This window comes from Hyaloscypha bicolor (assembly GCF_002865645.1).
Source record: "Hyaloscypha bicolor E unplaced genomic scaffold K444scaffold_23, whole genome shotgun sequence".
NCBI classification, from domain to species: domain Eukaryota; kingdom Fungi; phylum Ascomycota; class Leotiomycetes; order Helotiales; family Hyaloscyphaceae; genus Hyaloscypha; species Hyaloscypha bicolor.
Window position 1 is genome coordinate 196,395 of NW_020194525.1, and position 11,235 is coordinate 207,629.

General features: G+C 39.8%; 3 protein-coding genes across 3 annotated transcripts; 1 reads left to right on the forward strand and 2 right to left on the reverse strand.

Moving 5' to 3' along the window:
• Positions 1-577: 577 nt before the first annotated feature.
• On the reverse strand, positions 578-1,968 carry K444DRAFT_302973 (uncharacterized protein). The gene is made up of 3 exons (XM_024871737.1): positions 1,718-1,968; positions 691-1,666; positions 578-633 (listed from the first exon to the last, which is right to left on the reverse strand). Exon 2 carries the CDS (start codon positions 1,661-1,663, stop codon positions 794-796), a length of 870 nt encoding a protein of 289 aa, XP_024741420.1. The 5' UTR covers positions 1,664-1,666; positions 1,718-1,968; the 3' UTR covers positions 578-633; positions 691-793.
• A 460-nt stretch (positions 1,969-2,428) lies between these two features.
• Positions 2,429-3,645, forward strand: K444DRAFT_608998 (uncharacterized protein; the record flags this gene model as incomplete). The annotated part of the gene is made up of 4 exons (XM_024879491.1): positions 2,429-2,755; positions 2,808-2,927; positions 2,981-3,348; positions 3,396-3,645. Exons 1-4 carry the CDS (start codon positions 2,504-2,506, stop codon positions 3,643-3,645), a joined length of 990 nt encoding a protein of 329 aa, XP_024741421.1. The 5' UTR covers positions 2,429-2,503.
• Positions 3,646-3,782: 137 nt separating this feature from the next.
• On the reverse strand, positions 3,783-6,304 carry K444DRAFT_302989 (uncharacterized protein). The gene is made up of 3 exons (XM_024871738.1): positions 6,297-6,304; positions 5,833-6,248; positions 3,783-5,771 (listed from the first exon to the last, which is right to left on the reverse strand). The coding sequence occupies exons 2-3, from the start codon at positions 6,146-6,148 to the stop codon at positions 3,997-3,999; spliced, it is 2,091 nt and encodes a 696-aa protein (XP_024741422.1). The 5' UTR covers positions 6,149-6,248; positions 6,297-6,304; the 3' UTR covers positions 3,783-3,996.
• Between the last annotated feature and the right edge of the window lie 4,931 nt (positions 6,305-11,235).

An 11,235-nucleotide genomic window follows, 5' to 3' on the forward strand; every position in this document is an offset into this window, starting at 1 on the left:
ATTTTTATTTGAATTTATAAATACTTCTTATATCTGAACTTTAAGGCATCTAAAGTTAATAAAGCAAATAAGCCCTAGAGTGCTTGCAATCGAGAGGCCTTCGATCTTTTTGAAACGATCCACCTGGAGAGGTTGGCCCAGTCCACGATTAGGCTGGGATTTTCCACGGGCGTGCATAGGAAACTCAATCAGGACTCTCACAGTCGCGCAGCTGTTCGATTCTCCATCTCACATGCTATCAGATACTCGAGAGGCGGTCCCGAGGTTTTCAGTCAACCGTTTTCGAACATCATGGAGTTGTATTTGACACTATGTGGCCAAGGGAAATGCGGAGTAATACTAATACGAGATCCCATATTAACAAGTCCTGGCCGTCAATTCTTATCTCACGACAATCCCGCTCCACTGCCACCTCATGAACACCAGAAACGAGAGCGAGGGTAATGAAGAGCGTCAATACATAGCCCAAACATAAGATAACTAGAAATAAGATCGCATATTTGTAGGAGAGCCTCCTTGGGCGTCAGTTTCAAATTCCTTGCCCGTGTCAATGACGATTTCCAAGTGAAATTAGGACGTCACAGCTCCTTCCTGGGACGCCAAGGCATGCGCTGCCCGGACGACATTCCTGATCTGAAGGAGGAACCTGTCAGCGTGTGAACTCATAACTTCTACGAAACAGGTACCTACCTGGCGGCCATTGAGATCGTGCCTTTCCTAATCATCTCGCAATTGTCCCATGACCGATTCGCTGCCAGTTGGATCGCTGAATCGCTCACACTTTTCCTCCTCGTTAGATGCGGCGCACTGAGGTATTCCCAACTTCACCTAAGGTCCGGTTTTCTCGGGACTCATTCTCAAATTTCCCCGCCGATCCATCCTCGATATGAATGTGTTTTACCAAGGTTCTGACTTGATCCTCGAGGTCCTTCTCATTTATAGCTCCACAATCTCTCAGATGAGTTAGTAACTTCCTAAAGAAGTTGCGGGCGAATGTAGCACAATCATCGACTATATCGCGATGATTTCGCGGACATGATTGAACCGCTATGTGCTTTAATAATCGTTCCGTGGTGCGGACTTGGAGCAACTCAATGTGGCGATAGAACTTTAGCGGAAACATCCTTGGCTCAAGAGCTAACACCATCTCGTCTGGTTTTCCACCGACTTTATTGAAACAGAGATGAAGAAGTCTGAGATTGTCTTCCGTGGGAAGTTCGCCATTGACCTGCTCGGTAATCTTCGACACAAAACGTAGTGTTAACTGTTCGTTCAAGTCGTGATCCCGCAAGACAACAGCTGCATGACCGAGGTGTATTTTACCATCACTGATGTTCTGATCGCTGACGAATGCAACCCCGATCTGATAATCTCTCTCTTGATTCTCTTGACTTAGCTTTAGGAAATTCCATACGGCTTCTTTGTCTCTTTCTGGCTCAGCCATCATTATGTCTTCGTCGTCGAAGCCATAGGGAGAGTCTGCGATAGGGCGGGCACCGGAATTTGTGGAGCTTGTGAAAAATCTGGAGTAATGGACAGCTTGGTCGGTGGAATTGAGCTCATCCGAGACGAGCTTGGATATCTCGGAGGTTGTCGGTACCCGAAACACTTTGGTCTCGCTTTCCCTATTTGGAGGGCTTTCCTTGGACGAGTTTTTCCCCATTTTCTTTTTAGATAGATTAGCAACATGAATGCGTGGTGAGGACTGTCTTGTTACCTTGAACAGGCCGAGTTTACGTTTGCTTGAACACCTTGCGTCGCTCCTTATGTTTTTGGCTGCTCTCAATTCTCGTATTTAGCTGGGGAATGAGGGGTAAATTATCTTGATATGCCATACGATCAGTTCGATCCACGTGGCGCTCTGAGGTGCGCTTATTTGTTTGCCAGTTTTCAGTCGGCCTTGAGGGGGAAAGCTGTGGTCACGTTATATCGTGGGCTACTCGGTCACAACATTTGGGTGCTGAGTCCAAATAACTCCCACACAGTTAGTGAGAGAACGCTGCTTGTGCAACCCACAGGAGCCCAGGTGGTGTGATGACAGGGAGTCAACCCTTGTTAGTGGCGCCCAGTAGTACTATGACTATTCTATTGTGAGCCAAGCTGAAATTCCAAGGCAAACTCGGCACAAGATTGCGCCCGATTGAGCAATAAGATTATCAAGGCATTTGTCAGAGCCTTCTTTGGCATGGCTCGCAGCCTTGCAGCCTTGCTGTCGAGTCGGCACTAATGCAAGCAGTCACAAGAAACGTCTTAGCCGGGCGCTGCCTCCAACCCTTACGACCACACCATGACAGAATCCAGGTTTGGCGCAAAGCTTTCCGGTGAAGATAGTGTGCTGCTGCCTGCAAAAGAGGCTATGACCCGTACAGATTTCAGTAACCCTCCATGAGACGCCACTACTTCTTATCACCGCTTGGACACAAATTTCCTAATACTCAAAAGGACACCAACCTGGTCTGCAAAACTCTCTTTTGAACGAGGCCATTGTGGATCGTCTTTAAAGATGTACGAAGAGCTTAACACCGTTCTATCCGCTGAGCTCGTCAGCCTCTCCCCGAAACAAAAGTTCTTCCTTAGCTTGCTTTTACTCTTTGTCATTCCCAGTATCCGCGTTACAATTTTTAAGTTCTTGCCATCGAGTTCTATTAAACACCTCTTTTTATTCCCTGCAGCACAAGTCTTCGTCGTCGAGTTTCTGTTTCGATCGCCTAGTATCTCCGTCAGTCACGTTCTGGTTACTTTTCTAGTTTTGGCCGTAAGCATAGCAATTTACACCTCTTTGATGATCTAGCTAAATTAACCTATAGGCTGTCATTCTCAACATTACTTATTTCAATTATATTTTATTTCATCAACGGGTGCTACGAGAGTATGGAAACCAATCGAACGAGATTGAATCGTTTGAGCTCGCATGGGAATGTAGTTTTGTAAGCTTTAATTGACTGTTGGAAGCTCATAATTTAACCAACTGCTTTGATAGCCTGTAAATGTAGTCCAGCAAGTTGGCACCAACCTAGTCATGGTTCTTATCTGTCGGCATCTGGGATACTCGGGTTTATCTATCAGTCGAACAATTTTGCTCGGATTTGTATCAATTTGGACAGAACGAGTTTGCATTCAACTTGTTTGGTATTTCGGAAGTCCGCCTGAGAAGAACCCTTATCGTGTATTCTTCACTCATTGGGGTTCTTGCGCCGACAAGGGACATTGGCTACTGCAACTGGAAGACTGTCGCTACCACATCATGAAACGACACGGCAGCTCTACAGCAGACCTAAGTCCGGCACCAAGGAGTGAGCAGGCACATGCTCCACCTCCACAAGAGTCTTTATACATTCCCTTTTGCCAGTGAGCCTTCCGTTCCCGCCCCTTTTATTTAACTAACGTACGTTAAGATATGGCATCGTGGGACTCTCAGATAGGCATACATTAGGGCAATGGGAAGATTTTATTCAAAAATGCATCCAACCTGGTGGTTATAATGTGTCGAATCAAAGCTGCCAGGAGTATGTAATCTTCAACATGTATTACTTGTGTTATCCGCCATTGTTTAACATGTCGGACACGAAGAGCTTAGGCCCTATCATATTGGTTGTCTTTCTTTCCTATGCTCCCTTGTTATATAGATTATTATTTCAGATCTAGCTATAGGTTAGTTAAATAGAGATGATACAATTTTGCGCTCTAATCAGAACTTCATATGACCCGAAAGAATTTCCGATCACTTGTTGCGTGTAGGGGTATCGAATAGAAAGAAAGTCAATTGAATTTCTCTCTAGCTAATGGGGTGGAGTTTACTAAATACTTAACATACAGCAGCAAGGACTAACATAACTAAATTGACGATAAAATATGTGAAGCGTACTCAAGGAGAGAACAAATAAAGAGAGGGCTATACAGTGAGTAGACCGTGATGAGGTAATTGCAAGCGAACTGCACCCACCTCCTGTTTCCAAGACGATAAACGAGATCCGTCTGACAAGTCATTCCATTCCTTCAGAATTCAACAAAGAAACACGCCGTGATAAGGATGGAGACCATAGTGATAACGAGAGGCCAATGAATATCACATTTTCCCTCCCGAATTCTAGCCAGTGGAGTACACTTCTCACCTACATCGTTCAGAGAAGAATTTCCAAAGACGACCGCCCCTTTTTGCGGAGGTGTTAGAGGTGTTGCAGGTGAGTCATGGTCCCAGATTATTGGATCCGCTCTGAGTTCTTGTACATGGAAGCCTTCACATTTTCCGAATGCCGAATCTTTTGGTGGATGCCAATACAACCCAGAATTTAGCTTCCACGATCCAGCTGTGGTATCAATATGGTCAAAAAGACAAGCCATACTGGCAGTAAGAAACCCCTTCTTTCCAGAAAATTTGTCCCAAGAACTGCAGACACGAGCATTGGACATGTCCGGCGTTATAACTTGACCGAATTTTTTCCCAAATAAAACCAGTATCGAGTAATTTTTAGTAAGATCCCACCAACGTTGGTCTGATTCGTGGCTTTCCGGCAATTCTTTCTCCGTGAAACGACTATTCAAGCTTTGCAGGTCTGTAAAATCCCAACCTCGAGCTCGGTGAGAATCAGTTCTGAACTTGATGCTCTCGATGCAGTCCAAGAATCCCCTGACTGCCTTTTCGAGGTTTATGCCTTGCGGCAATCCTACATTCCTACACCGGCGTATCGCATCTAGTGCAGCGTCTCCGCCATCATCAGCTTGTTTTGCAAATTCCAGTTGCTGCCTGATCTTTGGCCAGATAAGTTCTTTGTGTAAGCGATTATGTGCCATCTGAAGAGCTACACTTAGCTCTGAGACCAACCAAGCACTTTGCTCTTCAGAATCGTATAATAATAGAGGCTGTCTGGCTGCCCGTTTAAGAGCTTGATGCGGCTCAAGTTGAGCGTTGGAGATGGTCACGCTTTGGCTTTTCCGCAAAACGTGATCCTTGGGTGCGCAATCGAGATTCTTTGCCCCAGCACGAAACCGCTCAGGGTCGAAGCTGTTGGCTTCGTCTGCCTCTGGAAGGTTCGATGGTTGTATCTGCTGGCGAAAATTTCTGGTGCCGATCTGCACTTCCACGGCCTCGCAGTACCCCAGATATGCGCGACAGTTAGCCAACGTTTCCATGTCCGTGGTTTGAAACCAAGAATCTGGTTTTTCCATAGCTTCCAAGAAACTAACACTCTCAGGGAGCACGGGCGAGCGATCTGATTTAATCTTCAGGAAGTGCCATTGTATTGCTTTCTCCATTTTCTTCAACTTCATGGTCGGAACCAACATTGAAGTCTCAAAATCTCGTTGCTGGCGGCCTTGGAGAAAGATTCCTCTTCCACGTTCGACGGGATAATGCACGCCAGCCAGATGGGTCATGAGTCGGAAAGGGATCTCAAGACCTAGCCCCTCTTCTCTTGGAGCGATTCGGAATCCGTATGCTAGAACACTTTTTTGAAGTAGGGGGACCCAGCAGCTTCCTGGTGTTCCAGCCTCAGAGGGGACGAGTTGAGCAGCAAGCAAGATGAGGTCAAAGACGGGAGCTGAAATTTTCGCTGGTGGTTGTGGCCTTGAGGCCAATTTTGCTGAGGAAAGTAACAGTGCATTTCCTTGTGGGTTCCGGAAGGTAGCCGCGAGCCAAGTAAGTTGCTCCAATGTTTCGATCAGCTCGGAGTGCGACCCTGTGATTTCAATATCGGCCGATTCTTGTTGTCCGGGCTCTTGGACTGCAGGAAGAAGCTTCATCTCCAATTTATGCTGTGCCGAGAAGCTTTCTTCTAAAAATTCTTATCGTAAGATTGATGTTGCACAGAAGGGGAAGAGAGGGCTGGAACTCACCACACGCCTCGGTACTGATAGCTCGATGAAACGCCTTCATCATGGCTTCCCCCGTGCGTGGCCAAGTCTGTTGCATATAACCAATGCAAGAAGCAGCCTGAGCATTACTTGGGCTTCCAGTGAATGTGACGACTTCATCCAGATTGTACCGAGCATCAAGTTCTTCTTTGCAGCACGCAAGGACTTCCCATCTAGCGTGACACGTAATTGTCACAGGCTCGGAGCCATCTGGAAATAGTCCGGATTCATTCAGCGCAGTGCAGATAGATAGCATAGGATCCCCCAGTTCTTTGACGTCTCTGATTCCAACCTCCATCGTCTCAATATTCCTTTCAAAGCTGAGAGATCTGTCTATTCTCAAGAAGGGCCTTGGAGTCCCCAGAATTGTTTCGAGTTTACTCTCGCTCTCCCCAGTACTGAACGCTTTAATATGCATACCAACTAAGAGGCTCAAGAGAACTTACTATATCTAGCAGAATAGTTCAGATTATTGGAATCAGTCCACTCAGGTTGATTGCCAACAACCGGCGAGATAGCTTGACAAATGGCTGGGAGTCTCTCCTGACGGCGAGGCTATCCCATGAACTTAAGTGGGGTTTTTCAACCGCACATCAGGCAGAAGGATAGTTCGAGAGCTGAGGCAAGTAGCCTGCAAACATCTCTGCCTAATAATGCAGCTCGGGCATAATACGCCTCACAAACATAACCTCCATCAACACAATCTGGGCGAGCCAGGCTTCTTCATCTCTGCCTAATGATGCAGCTCGGGCACAATACGCCTCACAGACATATCCTCCATCAACACAACCTGGGCGAGCCAGGCTTCTTATCTCTGCATTAAAATCAGAGTGCGGCCTTGTTTCCTAGCTTAGGCTGACTCGTAGAGCAAGGGGGAAAAATGCCCAGCCAGATAATAATAATGAGTAAAGGCCGGCAGCCCCTTCTTGGCCCCAAGTTTAGTGAGGCACTCTCGGCGGATCCGAGTTCTCGACGAGTTACTTTATCTCGACTCTGGCTGGTAAGGCTCTGGTGAAGCGAGGGTGAGTAGCGCCTGAGCAAGAGCGGCGGGTGCTTACTAACTGCTGATATCAAATTATGCGGTTTAGGAAGCAGTAAATCAATCAAGGAAACCCTCGTACCGAGGAGCACCCATACGGTATGCGATCCCAGGCCTCGACATCGAACTCTAGACCAGGACCCAGGCTGATACGAATGTGTTGAGTAGGACCTAGCCACGGCCCCTTTCTTTCGGTCTTGCCGGTAAGTTTTGTATCGAATATACTCTGATCTTCACCTCTAATCCCCGGAAAGAATCAACCATCGTCACCTAGTCGATAAGAAAAAATATAAACCCAACTATCTTAGGATATTCTAGCGAATACATCAGTAAGCATTCCACCTAGCAATAGAGGGCTTTCGTATTCTAAGCAGCCAGGATTATCCATGGCCAGCAGAATACAGTAGTCCACTCCCCACCACTTTCAGCTATATTAATCAGTCTCTGAATTGGTACGAAGCCGTACTATAATTCCTTAACCTGCCGTCGAGTCGTGCCTGGCTTTATAGGGATCTCCGCTTTGATTCATGCTAAATCCATAGAAAGTTACTAAAATTGAAAACTTCAACGGATCTCCGAACGAACCGAACATCGATAGTATCGAAACCGGGAATTAACTACAATCCAACAAAGACTTCTAATCCAGACGATGCCACTATCCAGGGTGTTCGCACGCTCGAGTCTTCAAGCAAAAATCCGCATTTACGTAAATTTGGAATACTAAACTCAAGAAAAGGACACCATCTAATCTTCAATTAGAAAACACATAGACAAGCACACTTGACCGTACAAATGTCATATTCCTAGCTGCAAAGCCAAAGACTTCAGTAATACAGGAGACCTGCGGCATCACCGCCGCAAAGTCTACTAGTTATGTGAGGCCCCTTTTTCAACGAAATTGTGAAACCCGCGCGGCGTGATTGGTCCGTGGGTCGCTGAGTCAGCACGATTCTGGCGAAATTGTTTTGGTAAAATTGTGGTTTCTATGACGCCCTACTATTTCATGGCCTCCCTTAGACAGACGCCTTCTGCTTAGGATCTCGTCATGTTTTCGTATAACCCTATTTATAGGGTAGTAGTCTACTACCTCTGTAGCTCTTGTGTCATTCCCGGCCGCCGCAGTCAACAACGATACCTCCGAGCAGAGCCACACCGATTAACCGGTGATATACTTAAAATAATAGTCTAGCTACTTGATAGCTATGACTTACGGACTATAGGGGAGCTCCGAGAGCACAAGCCTAGAGCTAGGAACGAGTATAGGCCAATTAAATACCTAGCGAGCTATAACGGCTTCTATTGCTTATAGCCAGAGTATGATTTCTCTATGTGCCACTGGCTTAGGATAAGGGAGCATATGCCTGCCGTTTATGAGATTAAGACAAAAGAGCACGAGAAGAGCCCGTTATAAAAGAAGTATAAGCTTTAGACATACTTTACTAGGAAGGGTTTAATTAACTACTTTATTATAGTCGAGAATACGAGCCAGAGTAGTAGGTTCAAGCTAGATTCTGCTAGACTAATAAAGACTAAAGAGGAGTTATTTGTCTAGCTCGAAAAGAACTACGATAATATTAAGGTTAATATTAAAGAGCAGGCTAGCGTCGTCTATAATATTAGGGACTTAAGGTCGGAAAGAGTACTATGGCTATATGACCTAACGAGATTTCTATCTTATTTGGCTATACTAAAGGACGAGGAGATCTAGAGCTCATATAAGCTATTACTAAAAAAAGAGCTTAATACAAGTAGTAAGAATATTAAGGATCCTAATCTAGTTCGAATTCTAGTTATAGCTAAGGCTATCTTGAGAGATATATACTAGTTATATAATAATATCTTACTAGACCGGAAAATGACCTAATAGTAGGCTAATATCCTAAATAAATTCTATACTAGAGCTTTAGGTAAAGTAAATAGGTTCTGGTATTTCAAGAATATATTAATTCTCGTTATATACTTTACTACTATAAAGTAGCTATTAGTATACTACTACCGGGTAATATATAGTAAGAATAGCTACTTTACCGGAATTAAAGCTTAATTAGACTAGTAGCTTCCCGGGGATATTATTTAGTTAACCTAGTAATAAATCTAGGCTATAGACGAGATTATAGAAGCCTTAGTTATTAAGAATAAGAAAGAGGCTAAGCTAGCTCTCAAGTATACTATTTGGTAACTTTATCTAATACTAATCTACTAGACTATTAGTAATATACTATTCAAATCCCTTATCTTAAGTTTCTATACTATATTAAGCAGGAAAGTTTATAGGAAAGGCCAAGGATTATAAAAGAAGCCAGGGAATTTTAATAGCTATTTATTAGCTTTAATATAAATTATCTAGCTTGTATTTTTTAATTATATCTGTTTTTAAGAATAAAATAATAAAGACTAGATTCTTGTCTTTTTTATTAAGATTAGTAAGAAGTTCTTCTAGTAGTTAGCCAAGATATTATTTGAGTATATTTTATAATAGAGACTATATTTATTTAAGATTAGGAAAGCTATAATTATAAAATACTAAGCTTAGTAGCTTTTAAATAAGTAAATAATAGAATATTATAAGATGAAATTATAGATATTATAGATTTCGGATTTAGTAGTTTCTAAATATTAATAAGCCTATATCTTATTCTATAATAAACTTCTATTCTAGGCCAAGGATATAATTCTAATAAAATTATAAAGGCTAAAGAATAATCTAGATCTAGAAGATTTTAGATATTTATAGCTCTTTTATTCTAGTAATTCCGAATTCCTAGAAAGTACTAAGCTAGCTCTCTTTTAGTAAATCTAAAGAAATACTAAACTTCGAGCTATATTCTTAACTAAAATAAAGAATAAAAATATAGTTTTATATTCTAAAATTATAGAAATCTATAAAATATATATCTAAAAGTTCCTTAAATAGGTATTAGTACTATATTATATCTTATCTAGCTTATTATTATAAGAACCGGAATTACTATTAATAATATAGTAAAATAATACTTAATAATACTATTTATTAATATAGGAAAAGCTAGTAATAATTTATATCTAATATTATAAAAATTAGTAATAATCGGATATATATAAGAATAATATTTAATTCTTACTAAAAGTAATTAGGGATTTATTACTTATATATATTATATATATTTTACTTTTATAGTAATTATTTCTCTAATAATAAAAGTTAGGTACTTTTATTTTTTTATATTTCTAGGCTAAGCTAGATAGAATAATATAGGCTAATAAGATACTTTTAGCCTATTTAATAAAAATATATACTCGAGCTAAGATATTATATTTATATATATCTAATTAGTAATAGTTTATAATATTAATTATTAAAGAATAAATAAACTTTAATCTTAAGGAAAATATAAGAAAATATATTAAGAATAAGCTAGATCTAGTTACTTTAGTAAAACTAAATAATTATATATATTATATTTTTAATTATATATATACTAGAATAATAATACTTATTATAAATATTTTATTATACTAGAATTACTAAATATCTAAAAGCTAGTATATATTCTTTTAGTTTAATTATATTTTCTAGAAAAAAAGATTATGAAATATTTTAGAAATATTATTCTTATAAATACTTAATATTTCTAAATATAATTAAATATATAAAAGAAATACTTATTTTAAGACTAATTTACTAGCTATAATATAAAAGCTATATAATAAACTAAACTTATAATTCCGGGTTCCTAGTTAATAAAATAATATTCTTATTATTATAGGACCTTAGCTAGCTAAATAAATAATTCTAATAATAAGAACTAGCTCTAGTAAAACTTTAGTTATTATAATTAGTATTATTATTATAAATACTAGAACTATAATTCTAGTTTTACTAATAATAGCTTTATAAAATAATATACTAAAATACTTTTATAAAATAAGTATTTAGTTACTAATCTAGTTTATTAATTATAAATAATTAGCTTTATTAGTTATTATATTAGCTAAAGCTATATATATTTAAGGCTTTTTTAAATACTATTATATTCTAGTTAGTAAATAAAAACTAGACTATATTATAATTAATAAGAATTATCTTATTATTACTACTAGTAATTACTAGCTATATATAGCCTAGTTAGGTAAATATATTTAGTAGAAAATATAGACTATTTAATTAATAGTAATTCTTTTTCCTATAATATAAAAGATATTTATTAAATATAATAAGTTAGTAAGGCTAAAAATTATCCGAAAATTAATAAACTAGCTAAATATTAAATATATAATTAGCTTTAAGACCGGACTTAGTACCTTAATTAAAAGAATTACTAATTTAGTATAAATATATTAGCCTAAATAAGAAATCTTTAACTATT

Excerpts from the sequence above, each read along its gene's own strand:
- K444DRAFT_302973 (XM_024871737.1), bottom strand. The coding sequence starts at position 1,663 with ATGGGGAAAAACTCGTCCAAGGAAAGCCCTCCAAATAGGGAAAGCGAG.
- K444DRAFT_302989 (XM_024871738.1), bottom strand. The coding sequence starts at position 6,148 with ATGGAGGTTGGAATCAGAGACGTCAAAGAACTGGGGGATCCTATGCTA. Across the intron at positions 5,772-5,832 it reads TATCAGTACCGAGGCGTGTG|AAGAAAGCTTCTCGGCACAG; the intron begins GTGAGTTCCAGC and ends AAGAATTTTTAG.